This window comes from Protopterus annectens, chromosome 2.part2 (assembly GCF_019279795.1).
Source record: "Protopterus annectens isolate FY-2018-M chromosome 2.part2, PAN1.0, whole genome shotgun sequence".
NCBI lineage: Eukaryota > Metazoa > Chordata > Ceratodontiformes > Protopteridae > Protopterus > Protopterus annectens.
The window spans coordinates 881,699,112-881,719,926 of record NC_056730.1 but is presented as its reverse complement, the minus strand read 5'-3'; the positions used below and the strand labels follow the sequence as shown (position 1 = coordinate 881,719,926).

The 20,815-nt window shown below is 39.2% G+C and overlaps 1 protein-coding gene across 1 annotated transcript in view; it reads left to right on the top strand.

Annotated features, from left to right (window-relative positions):
* EPB41L4A (erythrocyte membrane protein band 4.1 like 4A) overlaps positions 1-20,815 on the top strand; it is a 2,214,504-nt gene that overhangs the window by 969,175 nt on the left and 1,224,514 nt on the right. The window contains exon 8 of the mRNA XM_044064468.1: positions 873-961. Coding sequence (XP_043920403.1) covers positions 873-961 — 89 coding nt within the window. The remainder of the gene's footprint in view (positions 1-872; positions 962-20,815) is intronic.

Sequence of the window (20,815 nt, the reverse complement as noted above, 5' to 3'; positions counted from 1 at the left end):
GTTCTAGTTGATCAGACTCTCTTTCAGGTGTCATCAGTCTGAGTTATTACTTCTTATATGTCTGCCTTTATACCCCTTTGCTTATGAGCTAAGGTCACATGTGGGCCATATTGTCCAAGGAAGGTGAATCTTTGGTACCCAGGCTGAACTTCAGCTGTGATAACCCATTGATTAGGAATACTACAGCAGTGATCAGAAGGACATCTAGTGTTATGGTAAGTTCTAACACAACTGTGCTGTCTTCCCCTTTACAAAAGTCAGTGAAGGTTGGGGTACTCAACTTTTTGTGTGTCTTACTTTCTATAGCAAATTGTAAGTGTGCAATCTGGTTCAATAGTTGCTGCTTTTTTTTCTTTTCTGAGAGCTGGTTTGCAGTGTAAAACTATCTGTGAAATACAGACTTCAGTTGTGTACTTGATTTAATTTAGCTGGTTTGCAATGTAAAACTGTTTAAAGTCCAGACATCAGTTGTATAGTTGGGCTACTTTTCATAATTTTTTTCAAGGATAAGCAGCATGCTGTGAGGCCTTATTGGGATGGAAATAGCAGCAGTTTACAGACCTATCTAGAATGTATTTGCTAATTTGCATTTTGTTTCCTGGGTAAGGTCACTAACTCCTTGCCATTTTTCATGTGTGGCACCAAAATGATGTTGGATTACTGAACGAATTTTCCTTGTAGGACAACAGAAATTTAGGTGGTGTAGACATTCATAAATTCAAGGAACAGTAACATTTGAGAAGAACGTCAATGGGCATTCAATAAATGCACATTGTATGAATAATGGGTAGATTTTATGATGTAGCACTTTCTGTCTGCTCCTAGAATGTGTGTCTGTATTTTGTAAGCCTGTGTTATTTGTACTGTTTTAGGGAGAAAACAAATCTGAGTTTTTCATTGGTTTAACTCCAGTTGGAGTTGCTGTTTACAAGAAGAAGAACCAAGTGGGGAAGTATTTCTGGTAAGTATACCAGTATACATTGCAATGTTGTTTTTCTTTTTGAAAATACCACTGTGTATATCTGTAGCAAAGAAGAAAAATGGGTCTGTGCAGTATCTTGCTGTAACATTTGCATGTTTGCTGCCTTGTCAGCAGCAGTAATGGAATGTTTTTTTTCCCCTACTTACTAGTATGTCCCGCCAGTTTTGATGTCAAAAAGATGTTTTAATGTGTAGTGGTACCTTCATCCATATTTTCTAGAAACTGTTGTTACGAAAGCTATTGGGTATAAATGTAAACTGAAGCACAATTTATTCTAAAAAGTCATACTGAAATTTATGAAGAGGTGCATAGTCAAACAGGAAAAGACATTTCTGCACTTATTGTGGTGCAGGTGCATTATAATATTAAATCTATTTCAGAAATGAATAAAGAACAAATGTTCATTGTACATTTACTGTTACAGTAATAATACTTGGGACTAACTTCTGAAGACCCAGCAACTAACCAATTTCAAGGCTTAGCACCCTTCCCTCTTCAGGCTGGATCGACAGTTTCTCCTTGGACATTAGTATGTCAGTGATATAAAATGAACATTTGCACGTGCCATCTTTAGATCTTTCTTAGCTGTTTTTGTCAAGTTTGAAGTGCATTTCCAGTATACTTAAAACAAAGCCAACACAAGAAGAGAGAAAGGAGATTCTGCTGATAGCAGTGGCTGCGGTTAAGGCTACAGATAATAGAAAAGAGGGGACTGGAATTTACTGGAGGAAGCTGGCAAAAGAACCAAGGTATTGGGAACAAATAATTAGAGAGGAAAAGGTAAAAGAATGGGAGGAAATCAAGAAGCCATTTGGATTGCAGGCTAGTGAATTGCCTTCCCTATCAAGGGCTGATATCAGAGTACAGGCAAACAAAAAGGGATAGGGGAAATCCAAAGGGAAAGACCTGCACTGGTTGAGTTTGTAGTTGAATCTAGACCAGAAGTAGTGTTAAAAAGAGATAATTAGTAAGGTGTATAAAATATTGCACAAAAACTGTAGGATTCAGACAGAGAAGATCAGAAAAAATCGGGAAGCGGTATCAGATAAGCAGTTCACCAAACAACAATGGAAAGACATATGTATGGCTCCCAAATATTCATCAGTCTAGAAAATTTAGGATATTTGCTTGGAAATGTTTGCATAGTTACATTTATATCCAAGCTGACTCCAAACAAATTTTCCTCGGGTAGATGGCAAATGTTGGAGGTATGATAGGGAAGAAAAGGGTACCTGGAAACATATTTTGTGAGTGTAATGAGTAGGCAGACTTTAAAAATTCCCTGCAGAGTACTCTGTCAGGAATACTGGGCAAACAAATGATTGTAACTAAGGAAGTAATTTTTTTAAACTGGGATGCAGGATCTCAGTAGCCTAGATATAGTAAGCCCTTGTTAAGTTAATTGTGGTGGCTGCCTAAAAAGCAATTACTAGAAAATGGAAATCAAAGTCTGAACCAACTATACTTGAAGTAGTGAATATTGTAACAGAGATAAAAGAACAGGAAGCAGGATCTTTAGAAAAGGCTAGGAGCAAATTACAGGAAAAAAATGGAAATTGTGGGAACAACACATACATAAAAATATTTTACATGAGGAATGAGGTTTAACAGAAGGCCAGAATTGAACAATTTATGTAATGTTGGATTGATTATAGGGTCTATATTAACTTCTCGAAAGCCGACAATGTGGAATCTGACATTGTCGACACGAGAATAGCGAAACTCCAGAACATCAAACAAGTAAAATGAAATCTCTGTAAGGGGAGATTTCCATTTACATCAATGTAGTGCAGTCTTGGAGTTGGTATATTTAAGTAGCGGGGGGGGTGCAGGGGGGGCTTGCCCCCCTTCCTACACCATTTATTTTTTTTTGTTGTTTTTATTTTTTTTTTCTGAACATTCGATGTTTTAACAGTTCGATCACTAAAGGTCGACCTTTAGTGATTTGAACTGTTAAATATTCAATGTTCTAATATAGACCCATGATTATATTGTGTCAAAGAATATATGCGATTTATAATTTTTGTGAATGTGAACTTTTAATATGGTTTGTTTACTCTGTAAATGTAAGCTTGCGCGTGTTTCAAATGATAATTCAATAAAAGTGTTAAAAAAAAAGATTGAAGTGCAGTTCCAAAGCATTATCAGGTCAGCCTGACTTCCAGATTTATCAGACAAGTACCCCACTGGGGAAAAACTAAACTGCCTTTAGTTTGATTTACAAGTTTTTATTTTGTGTTTTACCTCCCTTCATTTTAAGGATCCAGGGGGGCACACTGTTAGGGTCTTTTTCAGATCATCGAAACGGCTCATTACCGAATGCCGTAACGTCGAACTGCAAAACCTGAAACCTAACAATATAGAAACCTCAAAACAGCAAATTTTTTTCCCAGGGAAAAAAATTTGCTGTTCCGAGAAACACACACCACAAGCACACTAAAAAGCAGCAATACACACACATATATATAAAAGTTACATCTAACCCTACACTACACTGCACATACACTACTATCTATCCACTTACCTTAACCCAGACCCTAACCCTAAGGTCCGTCAGTATTGCACACTCACCTCACCTGCGCCCTAACCCTAACTCACTTAACCCACCCGTAACCCCAAATTGTCACTATCGCACACTCACCTCACCCATGCCCTAACCCTAACTCACTTAACCTGCCCCTAACCCCAAATTCTGTCACAGTCGCACATTTACCTCACCCGCGCCCTAACCCTAACTCACCCAACCCGTGCCCTAACCCAAACGTCCGCACAATCACGCACTTACCTTAACCCAGCCCATAACTTTCCACCGCATTGCTGAAAACAGCAAAGCCACAACAGCAGCCAGCGGAATTCTTTCCCTAGGAAAGAATTCGGTTTTGTGCAGCTTCGCTGTTTTCAGAGTTCACAATATTGGGTTTGATATTAGATCATTCAAAATTTTGCCGTTTCGATGATCTAATATAGACCCCACTATTATACTTTGTTTTCTTTTTCCACCTTTGGATTCTCTCCCCTGTCTTTTTTAAGATGCTGGGAACATTTTTTTATTTAGCTTATTACTTCTTGATTGTCCAGTAGCAGTTAAGGGACAAGTTACTTTAAAGTACACCTGTCTTGAATGGACATTACTAAACTGTCTTTGGTGTGAGTTGCAAGTTTTTATTTTGTGTGTTACCTCCCCTTCTTTTAAGATCGGGAAAGCAACACTAGTTTACGTTTTTTTTTTTCCTTTGGATGCTGTCTCCATCATTTTTAAGACACTGGGAACATCCTTTTGTTTTTGCTTAGCACTTCCTGATTGTGCAGCAGCCAATAAGGAATAACCAGTTACTTTAAAGCTCACCTGTCTGGAGCAGACATTACTATTATTCTAAATTATGCATTAAAAATGTAGAACTTGCATAAGATAAAACTTCATGACAGTTAGGATACATATCTTGTGGAACACATTTCCACTTGACATGAGCTGTTCCAAGAATTTATTTGAACCTTGATTACTGGTTTGGTGACAGAGTCTATCATCCAGATTTGTTTTGGGGGGGCACAGTGTTTATAGAAGGCTGTAACCCAAAACACTTTATCTTAAAACTTTTGAAATTTCTGAAATTATTATATCCTCTTTCATTGCTCAACTTTTGTTGCATCCCTAGTGCAGCTTTTGGGTGCTAGGCTTTGCTAGATATCAGATTCCAGATTCTGAAAAGGTTAATAATTCTGTTTACTTTGGGCAGCAGATTTTTAGCAAATATTTTCATGTTAAATTTTTTTTTTCTTAGAGCAACTATGCATGGTTCATCTTAAAGGCAATGAAATGGAGCACAAAATCTTTCCTGGAATGTTTCTGTCTGAAGAAGTTTTGCTTTTGGCCTGAGACACCTATGGTGTTAGCTAATTTCTCCTCTGATGTCCTTTCTAGAAAGAAAGAAAAAGAAAGTTTAGAGGCATGCCCAAAAGAGAAGGAATTGTGGGAAGCATATGACATCTCACTCAAGTGTGAAGGTTACTCTGAGTTCCATGTTTGGTGAGGCTGTTTTGTAGTCTCTGACTCCAGTGTCTGCATCTACTGAGGCCACTGGCATAGTCCCTTTTGAGGCTATAGATCACTTGATTGCTGGCACATCCTGTCAAGCCAAATCCCTTCAGATGTTGGTCAGTTGTGATGTTTCACATGGGAATCTTGTTCGGACACTGATATTTTTATAACCGATGGACAAGGTGGCATCCACTTGGTACTTATTTGTAAACAGCTTGCTGGTTTTCAGACTTGGGTCTCGGGTGCCCACCTGCCTTCAAAGGCCACCAAGGTGGTCTTAGTCTCTAAACCTGAGGCCAGATCAAGTAAGCATAAACAGATGTCTGCCATTTTGCCTCAGCACCTGCTGGGAAGACACTCTTCCCAAACTCCATACCAGGCTGACTCCCAGGACTTAGTAAAGCTGCACTAGGGATTTTATCTTTCTTTGAAGACCACCCCATCATGTACTGAAAAGGAATCGATGTCACAGGCTTCTCCTCTTAAAAAAGAAAGGATTTTTCCATTACTGAAGATTCAGACTCCTCTGTTTCACCTGTCTGAACCAGGTATCCTCTCCCTAGGTTTTCATGTCTCATTTGGAGGTATCCTTTGCATAATAACAGACCAGTTTAAATGGGGGGGACCAAGGAATTCAACATGCCGTAGATTAAGATACAGAAAGATCCTAGACCTACTACAGCCTCTTGCCATTCTTCCAGTAATTGAAGCCTTGGCTGATGCATTTGTCAATGGAGCTAGATTCACAAGGCCGTGCCACTAGGAGGCCTGACAGTTTTACAGGATGGAACATTTCTTCAAATGCTTAAATAAGAATGTTATTGCGGATCCATCTATAGTTTCCATGGATGTCAGCAGGAGAGCTGTTATGGCTCTAGCAAGGTACATAATCCCCCATAACAGGGAGAGTTGGATTCATGACAGAATGGAGAAAAGGCACACATCTCTATTTCTGTAGTCTTCAGGATCTCAAACAGTGAGACAGACAAGCTGAAGTTCATATAAACTTTATTTTCCAAGCTCAAGGACAAAGCAGAGAGAATACAAAGGAAGGATTTAAAAGACAAAGTGCTATGCAACCTGAATTCCCAGATGGGCAAACATTTCATAAAATGTGGCCATGATACTTTGGATGTATCAGGTTCCTGGGGTCTATATTAGAGTCGTGAAAGCTCACTTTCAGGAATACAAAGTAATCGGCACATAAATGTCGAGTCCTAAAACAGCAAAGAGCGAAAAAAGTGAATTCGGAATGTCGAACGTGCTTTTTTTGGCTAGCAGGGTGATCATGGGGATGAGGAAATAAATCCTTTTACCCACTTTAGTGCAGTCTTGGAGTTGGTGTATTTAAGTAGGTGGTGTGTGGGGGAGGGTGCAGGGGGGCTTGCCCTATGCAAAAAGGTTTTAAAAGGTGTTTTGCCTTAGGTTTGTTCCATTAGGTTTACCTTACCTGTATGGCGCTGTTGCTTCCGGTAATACGTTCAGCGTTGTCATTTTCACTTTTTTAGTCCTTCGCTGTTTTTGGATTTCGACAGTTGTGTCGATTACTTTGTATTTGCGAAAGTAAGCTTTCGCGATTTTAATATAGACCCGGTTCCTGTTGATTGACAAGGGCAATGTTAGTGAATGTAAAGGGAACAAAGTACATTTGCCAAAACTATTTTCATCAGCTGTGGAGTTTTCCTCTTTCCCCACTGTTGTGTGATCTTGGAGTTGGTATAAGCTGAAGGGCTGTGTGTGAGAGGTCCCTTCACATGTGGAGTGCAGAAAATCCCCCCTGAAAAAGAAAATGGTTCCTCAAATGTTCAATGAAAGCAATTTTGGTGAACATTCCTCAATTATTTTAAGTTTGCTAAAATTGGCTTTAGCAAGTCATCATGAATTCATATGTATCAGCATGGCAACAGCTACAGGGTCAGTGTTAGTGAGACATGCTTTGCTGATGACCCTGCTTCTTCAGACTATATGAAAGCAGAATTCATTAATGCCACATTAGACAATGTGCTTCTTTTTGGAATTTCTGCAGAAGAGCTGTTTAAGAAAAAGTACCAAAAAGAGGAAGACTATTTAGTTTGTCCAAAAGTTTTTTTTTCTCCACCTACACCAAATTACATAGAAATTGCCCCACCAAAAGCAGGCCTTTCTATCAAAGGCTGGAGAAAAGAGGTATATACCCAAAAGGTAAGAAAGTTGTAAGAAAAGTTGTGAAGATGACCAGAAGGGAAATTCTGAATGATCCTGATGGCCAGATAGGGAGCAGCTATGACTGTCTCATTCTTGTCCCTCCTAATCTTAGAAATACGTATCCCAATCCAGAATTTTAAAAGCCCCTAACCCACTACCTGCTACACAGTAAAGATAGACTGGTTAAGCCTCTTTGTCAGTCAGTGGAAGACCGTCTTACAAGACAAAAGGCTACTAAGGATCATGAAACAGGATTGTGAAATGGATACAAGCTGCAACTCATAGAAGGACCAGATCTCGCAGTTAGGCATGTATCACCTGCAGACCAAACAGGCTTGGTATCCATTCCATGGCACAGACAGATAAAGCCCTTACTGCTTCAATGATTAGCTGGATTCAACTGGTAATATGGCTGCTTGAGGGACCAGATGGAGCATGGCAACAAGCGTCTGATGATGGCTCACCCATCCTGGGGCGAGAGAGGCTGCCTAGGCTCACTGCAAGATCAACATTAAAAGCCAGGTGAGCCCCATACTGTAGGTGATGTACTGATTGGTCAAGAGGCTGCTCATTTGAGAAAACATGCATTCATGCATGCACCTCATATAGGCAGCAGTTTTGGAGATTGTAAGGCTGCCACATGTTGGAAGGGGTTAGGGCATACTCCTAGGCAGTAATATGAAGATATGTCTGCATCTTGTATCTCCTCACTGGTCTCTGAGGGGGGGAGGATGTGGTTTGAGTCCGGGGAGGCCAAGGCAAGTCTAGTGCAACCCACAAATGCAAGAGAGGAGCTGTTGGCAACTGATGTTCAGCTGCAGGGAGTGGGAGAAAAAAATACTTGGTTTGATACCAATTAAGAGATGAAGGCACATGCTTTTTTTCTCCAGACTGTTCCTAATTCCAGGGAAAGACCGACTTTGGAGACTTTACAAATTTCAAAAAATATCAAAATTTAAAATGTTAACTTTACAAGGTCTTCTACTATCTTTCCATGGGCATACATGGTCACTGTAGAGCTGAGGGATGTGTACCTGTGTGTCCTCATAGCCAAGGGGCATGGTAAGTTAATCAGATTCAGTGCATGGGTTTCCATCAACAATTCATCTCCTTGCTTTTTGGTTTTCTACTGCATCCGTGGTGTTTACTAAGTGCCTGGCTTTAGCAATTGCGTTTGGTAAGACCAAGAGCATTCACATCTCCACCCATCTGGATGACTGTCTGATTAGAGCAGCAACCCTGGAGAATACCCCAAAAGACTATGAATCACTTTGGCTTATTTTTATTATCCAGGTTTTTCTCTGAACCTGCCAGTGTGCCATATAATACCCCGAAGGCAAGTCCTTTTCCTAGTGACACTGCTAGATATGGAGCAGCAGAGGGCCTTCTTTCCATCAGGAAAGGAACTCTTTTTTAGCAAACTACTTCCAGTCAGTAACTCAGCTGCACCTCATTTCTGCAAGGGACTTCCTAAGAGTCTTGGGCTATATGGCATCTTCCATCTTGATGGTATCCCTAGCAGAGCTTCATATAAGGAACCTACAGTTGTACCTGAGAAATAGATGAAACCAGCATCCCCAGTCTCTGCAGTTCCCAGTGTTCTTGCTCCCCTATATCAGGAAAGAGTTCTCCTGGTTAATTCAGCAGGTGCAGCTCAGTCAGTGTATGGCCTTCAAGCTAGGTCTAGACACCCAAACACTCATTATGGATTCCTCTGACAAAGCTTGGGGGGGACCTTCATCAAGGAAGTCAAGATCTAGGGAACGTGAGACTATAACCAAAGGAAAAGACATCAGCACAAAAGAAATGATGGCAGTAATCCTAGCAGTAAAGGCTTTCAAACCAGTTTGGTGACCAGAGACCTTATGCAAATTAACAGAGTACATGATAGTGATGTAGAACATCAGCAAGTGGGTGGCATTGTTATGTGTAACAGAGGATGGCTATGCAAGCATGGCATCTAGCCCAGGAATCAGGGAGGGCCCTCAGAGCACCAAATGTCCTGACTCAGGAAAACTCATTGCCAGACCAACTAAACAAGACAAAGGGAGACCCACATGAATAGCTGGAGAACAGTGACATTTCCTGTATTTATTTGTCAGGTGAGGTATACCAGAAATAGACCTCATTCTTCTTTTTTCTTCACTAGGCACATATTTTTCAGTACACTTCTTCTCCAGTATCTTTTATCCCAGCAGTTATACAAAAGATAAAGTAGGACAGGTCAAAAACCTGTTGATAACCCTAATTTGGCTGACGCAGCATTAGTTCTCCCTACTGTTATGCCTACTAAGGCCAGAAGTCATTCTGCTGCTTTAGCATGTGGATCTCGACCCAGAACCAGGAGTCACTTGTACATGCCAACCTAAAGGACTCTAAGGAAAATTCAGCACTCATACCCTTTAGGCACATGTTTTGAAAGGACGTGCTCCACATACTAAGGAAGGCTAGAAATCCCCAAAAAAAGAAAATACTACCTAGCAAAATAAAAATATTTTTTGTTTTGGTGCCAAAGGAGACATTAGGAGCTGACTGATGCATCTGTGTCTATGATCCATGACTGCCTTTCAGCCTTTCATACATTTACAAATCAGGGTTATCTCATGCCTTTGTGAAGGTACATGTTTCAGACATTCCAGCCTGTCTGTTCTCCCTGTCTGTTTTGTTGCCAGTGAAGCAGTTCCTTTCGAGACTTAAGAGAAGAAACTAGATAATCTGAAAAGCTTTTCATTTCCTTTGCAAAGGGGAAAGAGGAAAAGCTTGTGTCCAAGCAGAGAATACAAAAATGGCAATGGATCATTCATGGCAAGACTATACCAGGGCAGGTTAGATCCCACTCGAATAGGGCCATAACAGCCACCAGAGTCATAGCTGTCTTATCTAACACCTGGTACTAGTCCCTGAAGTAGCACTCCAGCCCTTAGATCTTTAAGTGAAAAAAGGGGGTGGGGGCTTTGGGTTTTACTGTAGAAAGCTGCCTGGTGCTTTTGTACCAATCACCTTCATACAGATACATGCCCTCCCTCAACTCTTCAACTGAAGAGACAAAAAAAGGAACTTCTGCTTTAATTAAGCTGAAAGTGCAGAAGTACCTTTCTGTACTGGCATTTTGGTACAGAAAGATTAAAGAATACAAAAACTCAGTTGCACCCCCTAACATTTCACCACACCCTTGCTACACTGCTGTCAGCCATTTACTGTACTCCTGAGGGAAGTCAGCACTTAAGAAATAGAGGATGTATGTAGGATGCAAGAGGTGTAACATTCCACAGCACGTAAGTGTTAATGAGTTAATATCTAGCCGTCTGATTAAATTACCCGTATAATTATGGGGATGTAATAGTTACACTGGGGAAATTAAAAAAAAAAAATCAGAATTGACTTTAAAAGCCATTTACACTGAATTGCTTTTAAGTTTTTCTTTTTTGAAATTCTGACCTCAGCACTGAAATTTTGGAATATCACGTTTCCAGTCTTAAGGTACCTGTGCCTTTCTGTAGCACTATTACTAGCTGGACTGTGACGGAATGCCAAGCCATGACATTTCCTATTTTTTTCCTACAGTGTGCACAGCATGGTTTCAGTTATAAAATACTTCACAGGAAACATTCTGTATTTGATGTATAAGAACAGAACTTTCAACTGTTTTTGCAGTCTTAATATTGCCAGCTAGAATTCACACTTGCACTGTCATCTCTTCTAAGGAGAAGTGGAGTATGTGAAAGATTATCTAAGTGCCAGCTTTTCAGTCTGGTCACCTAAAGAAGAAGACTCAAGAAACTGGAGACATATCTCATCATTTGCAGAATGTATGCATTTAGAAAGTTCCCTTGTGCAGTCCCATGCAAGAATTAGAATGAAAGTAGAAGGAAAGGGAATCGGAACACTAGCTGTTGGCTAAACTTTTCTCCAACTAAGCCTGTTTCTGGGATGGCTGATTTCCTGACCTGTGCAATTTTCCTAGTGTAGTAAAATATGAAGCTTACACCCATCAGCAGTTGATAGCACTGAAGGGGAATTGGATATACACTCTTTAGGTAGCGACCCTTAGAGGTGAACCTTATAGTTCTAACAGTGACCCCTAGTGCTTGAGCATCTGGAAAAGCTTCAGAGCTGGCCTACTGTTATAAATTGAACAACTGAGTCCTTCAGAGAAAGTTTGATGATTGAACCTAGATGCAAGGAGTCTAGTTTTCTCACCTGTATAACTACAAAGTCAAAACAGGCCCACCAGTTGTAGTTAAGGAGACTTATTTTGCTTTTTCTACACTTAGGGATCCATAGTTGACCCTGCAACATTAGCCGTTAATGTCTAGTGGTAGATGTCATTATCAGTATGAGAGTACTCCAACAGCACATCCTTACTTCTAGAATGCTGTTTCCCACTTACTGGGGTCCTTCACCCAACACCTAATATCTGCATAGCATTTGCATCTCAGCTGCTGCAAGGGATGAGGGCAGACCTCCCCCTTGCTATAGCTAGTAGTGTTTTCCTTTCTTGTATTTTTAATCTCTCTTTCTCCTTCTGGGAGAAAGTTTGAGGATGCTGTGGTTCTAATTTCAGTGTCAAATAAGGATAATGAAGCTTTTCCTCCCTATATCTTTCTCTCCAGATGACTACACTTCTCCCTTTTGTGAGATGCCCAAGCTTATGAGGACCTCTTTGGGCTGGTGTGTAGTACATTTGCCCTCTCCCCAATAAAATCTGAATCATTGTTTGGAGAAAAATATGAAGAACAACAGTTCAAGGAATTACTTGGTGTTCTAGCACCTCAGGAGGAAGAGGAAATGGATGGGGTTAAAGAAGAAAGGCAGAGCATCAAAATAGCATGAGTGAGGACTACAGAACAGATATGTGGTTGAGCCAGGTGTGGAAGTACAGTACATAAGGAATGCTGGAAGTAGAATCAAGAAGTCCAAGAAGGCATCAAAAAAAAAGAAAAAGTGCAGGAAACAGGGAGAGGTAGAAGAGATGGAATAAGCTAAGAAGGAATAATGTTTGGCTAAAAAAGACACTTAGAGAGCAGTCAAAAAACCAAAGAACAAGACATCAGAGGCACTGTACATTCTCTGGAAAGTAACTCAGTAGATGGTTCTCTAAAAACCTCTATCTGTTTGCAAGGTAGAATAGAAAGATAAATAAGATAGCCGGACACCCTTCGTAAGGGATGCCAGTAACAATCTGATCAGCAGTCCACAGGAAATCAAAGGCAGATGGAAGGAGTCATTTCTTCAGCTTCTGATTAAAGAAAACCCTACAGAAGCTGTACTGCCCCAACACAGCCTACAACGAAAGAGGAAGAGCCCACCCCAGAAAAGTAAGAATAGCACTAAGAAAAATGAATTCAGGGAAAGCAGCAGGGTCAGATGAGGTCACAGCAGATATGATCAAGATGTTGGGTGAGATGGGGGAGAAATGGTTCCTGAGGGTACTCATAACAGTATAAAGAGAAAGGCGTATCAAAGATGACTGGAAAATAAGCATACGAGTGTACAAGAACAAAGGAGACATCCACAACTGTGGGCAGTACAGAGGTATCAAATTCCTGTCACATTCCATTAATTTTCTGAAGAGGGTGACTGATAAGCAAATAAGCAGATTAGTAGAAAATAAGATGAGAGAGATGAGCAGTTTGGATTCAGATCAGGATGCAGCACAACCAACCCGATGTTTGCAATGAGACAGACAGTTGAGAATAAGGTAGAGTTGAGGAAGGAGTCGAACTGGGCATTCTTAGACTTGGGACATGCATATGACAAGGCCCCATGAAAGTTGATTTGGGCAGTCCTGCGGAGGTTTAAAGTCTCAGAAACACTAGTGGAATTAGTGCAGGCTATGTACAAGGGCCCAATGACGCAAGTATGAACAGTGTTCGGTCCTACAGAGGGGTTCTCAGTGGGAGTTGGTGTGCATCGGGGTTCAGCTGTGAGCCCACTGCAGTTCATACTGGTGATGGACTACATCAGCAAACAGATTGGAGGGGACAGATAAACAAACTTGCTATATGCACGCAATGTGGCATTACAGACTTTGAGCAAGAACTTCAGCAAACAACAGGGGAATGGAATCCAAACCGGAAGGAAAATGGGATGAAACTGAGTACATATAAGACAGTTGTAATGGCAGCAAATGGGAGAAATCAAATTAAGCTGACAATTGAGTTGGAAAGGAAATGAGTGGAACAAGTTAACAGCTTCAGGTATCTGGGAGTGATGGTGGTGGATGAGAAGAGAAGTCAGAATGAGGAGGTCAAAGCTAGAATAAGAGGAGCTGCAGCCAACTGGCATATAATGTCAAGGGTAGTGTATGGCAGAAGAATGCCAAAGAAGCTGAAACGTAAGGTGTACAAAACAGTTTTACAGATAGTACTACTGTAAGATACAGAAACCTGGGCAGTAAACGCAGAGCAGTTGAGGAAGCTAGAGGTGATGGAGATGAATTGCCTAAGATGGGTGGCAGGATGCACATTGTGGGACAGATGAAAAAAATGAGGCCATCAGAGTAGAAGCCAAAGTAACTCCAACTGCAGAAAAGGTCAAAGAGAACAGGTGGTTTAGGCACATGTGCAGAAAAGCAGAAGACAATCTGTTGGAGAAGATTTGGAACAGACAGGAAGAAAGCAAGAGGAAAGGAGGACATCAAAGAGATGGGTGGATTGTGCGAGAGAAGACCTGCGACATTCAGGCATGACTTATGAAGGTAGACAATGGCATTTGACACCCCAACCCCATTTAGACATGTAGGTAGTAGGAAAAAGGGGATTGATGATGATGACTGGGTTAGTTCCACTAGGCAGCAGCCTCTTTTCAGGGGAGACCCACAGTTCTTACTCGCTAGGGGAGATTTGACCAGTGCACCAGGGAAATTCCCTTACTATTTATGAGCCACTAGTTAGCACCAGAGGGCTGCAGCTAGGGCTTGAGAATATGGCATTTGAGAAGCATGGCAGGCACATTAATTCAGGAAATGCTGCAGAGTCTGGATTGCATAAAACCACTAATGAGGAAGATAGCCAAGCCATGGTAAATACAGTGGCTTCTGGAGGGCTGAAAATGCCAGTGTTGCTGTTAATGAATGAGAAGGAATCTGGAGATTTTGAAGACATGCAGTGGATTGTAGCAATAGAGAGGTACTTTGCAATGTAGAACAGACTGAAAAACACCCTGCAGCAGATAAGAAGCATGTGTGTGTGTGTGGGGGGGTGACTAGGAAATAAGGAACAGTAAGAATGGAGAACAGTCAGCTTGTGGAGTAGCATGGGGGCATGTTCCACAAAAGGCTTCAAAAATTTGGAAAGTCCAGTTTGTGAAGAAGGTACAAAAAAGCAAATTGTTTCAGAAAATGGGGTATATGTTACAGTGGTCACAGTTAATCAGCAAAAGACAGAGGTAAATACAGAAGAAGAAAACCAACAGGAACCTGTGTTTTAAAGAAGATCAGTAATTTGAATTAAATCTAAAAAGAAAATCCCATTAACATCTGGTTCATCATATAAATGTGAAATAAGTATTTTAAGTCCTTGGGAAGATTATGTTTTTCAGAATCTAAATATGCAGTTAAAACAAAATTTGGTGGCAGAGTTCAGAACTACAGAAATTGATGAAAGAACGTTAAAAACTTTTTTCAAATGTTTTTCAGCAGAAAGGGTAAAAGTTAACATCACTGTGCTGTCATTAAATGTAAATAGTATAAAGAATGTTGAGAGAAGAAAGGTTGTTCTGAAATGGCGTAAACAAATGGATGCAGGTGTAGCATAATTGATGGATACAAAATGTGGGGAGGCTAGTAAAAGGAATACTTTTGAAGTGATGTGGGGAAAGGAAATATTGTGGACTGTAGGGGAAGAAATGTTTTGGAACTGCAATTTTAAGAATGATGACATTGAAGTAATGGCTGTGATAGTAGTAATAACAGGTAGGGAATCAGTATGTGATGTAAAAATAAAAAGAAGGCATTTAGGTTAATTGCGGGAATGAAAATGTTGGAAAAAGAAAAATGTTTTTGTGAAAATACAAAAAATATCCTATAGTTTATTATTTTTATAAGGATATTAACTGTAAATTGAGAAAAGAAAAAGGCAAAATTACACAAGATATTAAAACAACAAAGGAAGTAATGAAAAATGGTAGGTTAATGTTAAGTAAAGAAGGGGTTTTACATGTATGAGAGGAAATGTAGGGAGTGAGATTTTTTATTGTGTCAGAAGTTATAAAAAAAAGTAAGGGGAGGGTGGAAAGTGGCAGATTTTTCTGACCATATGGTAGTATGGAGTATAACAGGCACAATTAAAAAGTGATAAATTAAGGAAAAGTAATAGAGATTAACAGGGAAGGTAGCAAATAGTCAATGTTTAAAAAAGGAAATTATAGAAGTAATATTTAACACTGAAACAAATTATAGAAATCTAACATATTGTTGGATAGTATATAAAGACAAATGTAAAAAAAAATTCAGTTTGAGAGAAGTGAAAGGAGGCCAGAAAAAGGAAGAAACATAAGACAAAGGGAAACCTGTGAAGAATTATTAAATGTAAAAAGTGAAAATTTTGAAGAGCCAAAGAAAAGGTTATATGATTATAATAAGGTAAGAGCTAAACAGTGATTGTTTAGAGAAAGAATTGTTGAAAGAAAAAAGAGGAAGTGTCATCTTTTTTGGGAAAGATATGAATGAAATGAGAGGGAAGTTAATGTGTTGAGTGATGCGAAAGCAAAGTATAAGCAGGAAGAAGTTATGGGTATTGTGAAAAGATATGTAAGAATAATGTAAGAAAATAATTAGGTAGGAGGGAAAGTTTTGTAAGTAAAAAGAGTAAGAAAGGATTTAGCAAAAGAGATAGAAAAGAGAATTGTGAACAATAATAAGAAGATTTAATAAATGGGGGGAGGAGATTCTGCATCTGGGCCAAATGGTGTACGGTATGTGTAAGATGATGTCTGAGAAGGAAGTTTTTTTTTTTGAAGTTACAAATGAATGACTGAATGAAGGATGAAAAGAAGAAAGTCATATTGGTGTGGTAAAATTTATGTAAAAATGGAGGGAGAGAGAAAATTAAAAAAAATGGTGACCTTTAATACTAGCCAAATTCAAAGTAAACGTTATTGTCATTTAGAACTACACATGTGTAGCCTAAATGAAATTTCATGCATCAGCTCAATTCTTGAGATTACAATGGAAAAGTGAAACAACACATACAAGTAGAGTAATAAACATAACTAACAAATGCAATACTACTCCCACTACACCCAAGAAAGAGCAGAGACATTTACCAACCCTCATACGAAAAGAATACCCTCCCCTGAGTTAAATTAACTACCCTATTTTAAAGTAAAACAAAACACATTACAGATTTAAATGCCTAAGTTATTTGTCTAATATTGCATTTGAGTGAGTTAAAATAATACTGACTATGGATATAATAAATAAATATTGCATTTACTTGGAATATATGTAAGTAAATAAAAATTGACTAAAGAGTCCAGACCCAATGGACTATTGCCTGAATTCAGAAGTTTAATCACAGGAGGGTAGAAACTGTTAAAGAATCTTGTAGTCCTGTAGAGGATGCTGCGATATCTCCTGCCTGATGCCAGATGCTTAAACAGGTCCATACATAATAGAATGCATGTTGTCCTGTATTATTTTAGTGGCCTTTCTGAAGCTTTTTGCAGAATAAAGATGTATCGATGGATGACTGGAACCTGTTACCTTCACTGCAACCCTCATCACTCTTTGTAGTGCCTTCCTTTCTGTAACTCCGCAGCTTCCAAACCACACTGTGAAGATGCAGGTGAGGATGCTGTCTATTGCACCTCTATAGAAGGTGGAGAGAATATGAGGAGGAAGCTTAGCTTTTTTCAGCCTTCTTAAAAAGTCAAGGCACTGGTGCGTTTTCTTGAAAAGTGGCTGGTGTTTCGCAACCATGAGAGATCCTCTGATATGTGTACCCAAAGGGATTTCATACTCTTAACCCTCTCCACATACTCACTATTGATCCTGAGCACTGGGTGGTTTGTTCTTCTTTTCCTGAAGTCAGTGATAATCTCTTTGGTCTTACTTAAATTCAGGTCAAGGTTGCTCCCCTCACATCAACTGATCAGAGATGCCACCTCCTCTCTGTATGCCCTTTCATCCTCCTTTTTGATGAGCCCCACGACTGTGGTGTCATCATCAAACTTGATGATATGGTTGGACTTGTGCTTAGCATACCAGTCATGGGTCAGTATGGTGAATAACAGTGGACTGAGAACACATCCCTGTGGAACGCCAATGTTAATTATGATGCACTTTGATGTGTTCTTATCTGAACACAACTTCTGTAGTCTCTCAATCAGGTTACAGAGATGTTTCCTGATTCCTAAATGGAACGTTTTTTCTGTCAGTTGCATTGGTATTATCATATTAAATGCAGAGCAAAAGTCTATGAACAGCATCTTTACATAGTTGTCATTGCCCTCTAAATGCTCAAGGGAGATGTGTAGTGCTGCTGATATGGCATCAGCCATGGATTGGTTAGCTCTGTACACAAACTGCAGGGAGTCAAAATCAGGAGTAGGCATGATGAAAGATGCTTTTTGATCAGCTACTCAAAACATTTCATAACAGTGGATGCCAGAGTGACTGGTCTGTAGTCGTTTGGGCTGGAGGGAGTGGTTTTCTTATGTAGTGCGATGATGATAGCTTCCTTGTAGCATGAGGGTACTTTTGTTATGCCAAAGGAGGTGTTAAATATTTCCTTGAGCACTGTGGATAGCCTTTTAACACCTTGTCCAGTATGTTGTCTGGGCTAGCAGCCTTCCTGGGGTTCACTCTCCTTAGCTCTCTTCTTACCTCCTCTGTGTTGAGGCTGAGTACTGCATCCTTCTCATCAGTGGGTAGTTTTAGTGCCAACCTGTTGTTTCTTTCCTCAAGTCTAACAAACAAGATGTTCAAACTGTCCAGAAATTTGATGCTGTCCTCACACTGTGCTGACCTAATTTTGTAGTCCGTGATCTCCTGTATTGTATGCCTTGCCATAGTCTCCTTGCATTCTTCATGTCTTCAAAGTGGCTCTGTACCTTTCTGCCACACTCCCTCTTACCTTCCTTTATACCCCTCCTCACATTACCTCTTGCTACACTTAGGGCTGCTTTGCCCTTAGCCCTGTAAGCTGTGTTTCTCTCCTTCAGAAGCTGATATACCCTTGGGGTGAGCCATGGTTTCTGTTTAACTCTAATAGTGATACTCTTGGGATTTTTTACCCCATCAACACAGTTTGAAATGTATGCTGTCACTGCCTCAGTGTATTCATCAATTTTCAGATGCTGATTCACTGTTGCTGTCTCCTTGAACAGATCCTAGTTGGTTCTTTCAAAGCAGTCTTGGAGGGCCTCCATAGCTCCCTCTGGCCATACCCTGATTTGTTTCTTTGTGGGTTTCTCTAACCAATGCAGGTTTGTAAGCTGGCGATAGCAAGATGGTGTAATGGTCAGAGTTTCCCCATTTGTGGAAGTTATACTGCCTTATAAGCTTTCTTTAAGTGTTTGTACACCTAGTCCAGGATATTATTACCCGTTGTAGGAACATCCTCATACTGATGGTAGTGTGGGAGTACTTCTTTCAGATCTGCTTTATTCACCAGCTAACACGTGTACAAAGTCAGGATATTTGCTCTGCAGCTCGCCCATGTGATTGCATAGTTTATTTAGAGCCTCAGTGGTATTAGCACAAGATGGGATATACACTACTGTTACACTGACCCCATTCAGCTCCCTGGGCAAGTAAAATGGTCTACATTTAATGGACTGGAACTCAAGTTCTCACAGCAGAGTGACATTATGATTTCACAGTTGCTGCACCATCTTTTGTTAAGATAGATGCAGACTCCACCTCCTCTGGCCTTTCCACACAGTGTATGTTTTCTGTCTAACTAACATAGATGATAAAATGTTTATGAAAATTATTCAAGAAAAGAGAATTAGGAAAGTTTTGAATTAAGTAATACACAAGGATGCATATGGGGTAAAGGTTAAAGGAGTAAGCAAAATTCTTATTATGGTGAAATAGGTGTTGGATTATACAGTAAGGGAAAATGTTGAAGGGAATGTGGTTGATAGCCAGAAATAAAGTTAGGATGAGGAATGTAATAATATGGGACACACTGTTTGTTGGTAAAAGTAGGGCTAAAGCTGGATAAGCAAACAAAAAAAAAAAAAAACAGAAAGAAAAAAAGTGTAGGCATGTAGTGCAAATTAATGGAATTACTTTACAAGTAATGAAATTTGTGAGCCAGGGCAAAATGTAGTAAATATTTGGTTGTGGTAGAGCAACAAAGAGAAGTGTTGGAAAAAATCAAAGATTGATGTAATGGTAGAATGTATTTCAGTTATCTTAAAATAAAAAGTATGCATGATAAATGTGTACATATTGGTGAAATTAGCATATATAGGTGGGTTATATAAGTCTTCTAATTCTAAAGAGATCTAGGGTAAGTCAAGTTAAAGAGGAATTATGTACAATGAGAAGGAAAGTCGGGGGTCTTAATTTAATAAACTCTCTGCTGTTCCTGGCTTTGATAAATTGGTTCGGACAGTAAATGAGAAAATAAGTACAGTAATAGGAATGTTATTGTTATATAGGTTTTGGACACTAGGGGGAGCTGTTTATTATGGTTTTTAGTGTTTGTAGAGTTTTGCACATATGTCACTACAGTATGTATTATATTTTGAATGGATGAACTTTCCCAAAGATTTTTGAAATATAATGTTATTTTTAAATATAATGTTAAGTTATTCACATGAAAATCTACTATTTAAATTCATCATAATTGTTTTATAGTATGGTATACACATGAGTTTCCTTCATTTAAATAGGTTTTAATATTAATGAGACAAGAAAGGAAACCGACTGGTTTATTTGAAATAAAGAGATTGCGTTTCATAGGTTAATTGATTGTAAGCATAATATAAAAAGCTGAAAGTGTGTAGGTTATTTTATCTGATGAAGTCCTATAGTAAGGGACAGCATGTGATATTTGTTTAATAAAAGCGTTCAGCGTTTACGTGGATGGTGTCATTTTCGTGTTGAATTGGAATTGGTACTGCATTCTACTCAACGGCTTTTTTGGTTGTCTTAGGAATGTTATTGTGTTAAAAGAATGAACCTATAATGGATAGGGGTGAGAGAGAGGAAAAGTTAAAATGAAAATATTAAAGAAAAGGAATCTGCAATACAAATGAGAATATGGAGAATTAAGTTGAATAATGTAAAAGGAGAAAGGAAAAGTTGGTATAGGAAAATAATGAAAAAAATCTTAATACATCCATGTGAAAGGGTAGGAACTTATGGTTATAGTTACATTGTCTGTTAAAAGAAATTTGAAACATAAAGTAATGAAGAAATAATATGTAATTTATGAAAAGTGGAAGAATCAATGCATTGTTTTTTGGCTGTAAAAAATAGATGTTTTTGACAATTTTAAAGAGAGTTATCTGTGGAAAGAATTTGAAGACATGTATATGAATATGGTATTATATGACATATACAAGAACTTAATAAGACATAAAAAGATATACGTGTTAACATTTTTGCCAGTATGGTGTGTATGGAAAAGAGAATGTGAGGTTTTATATAGTAA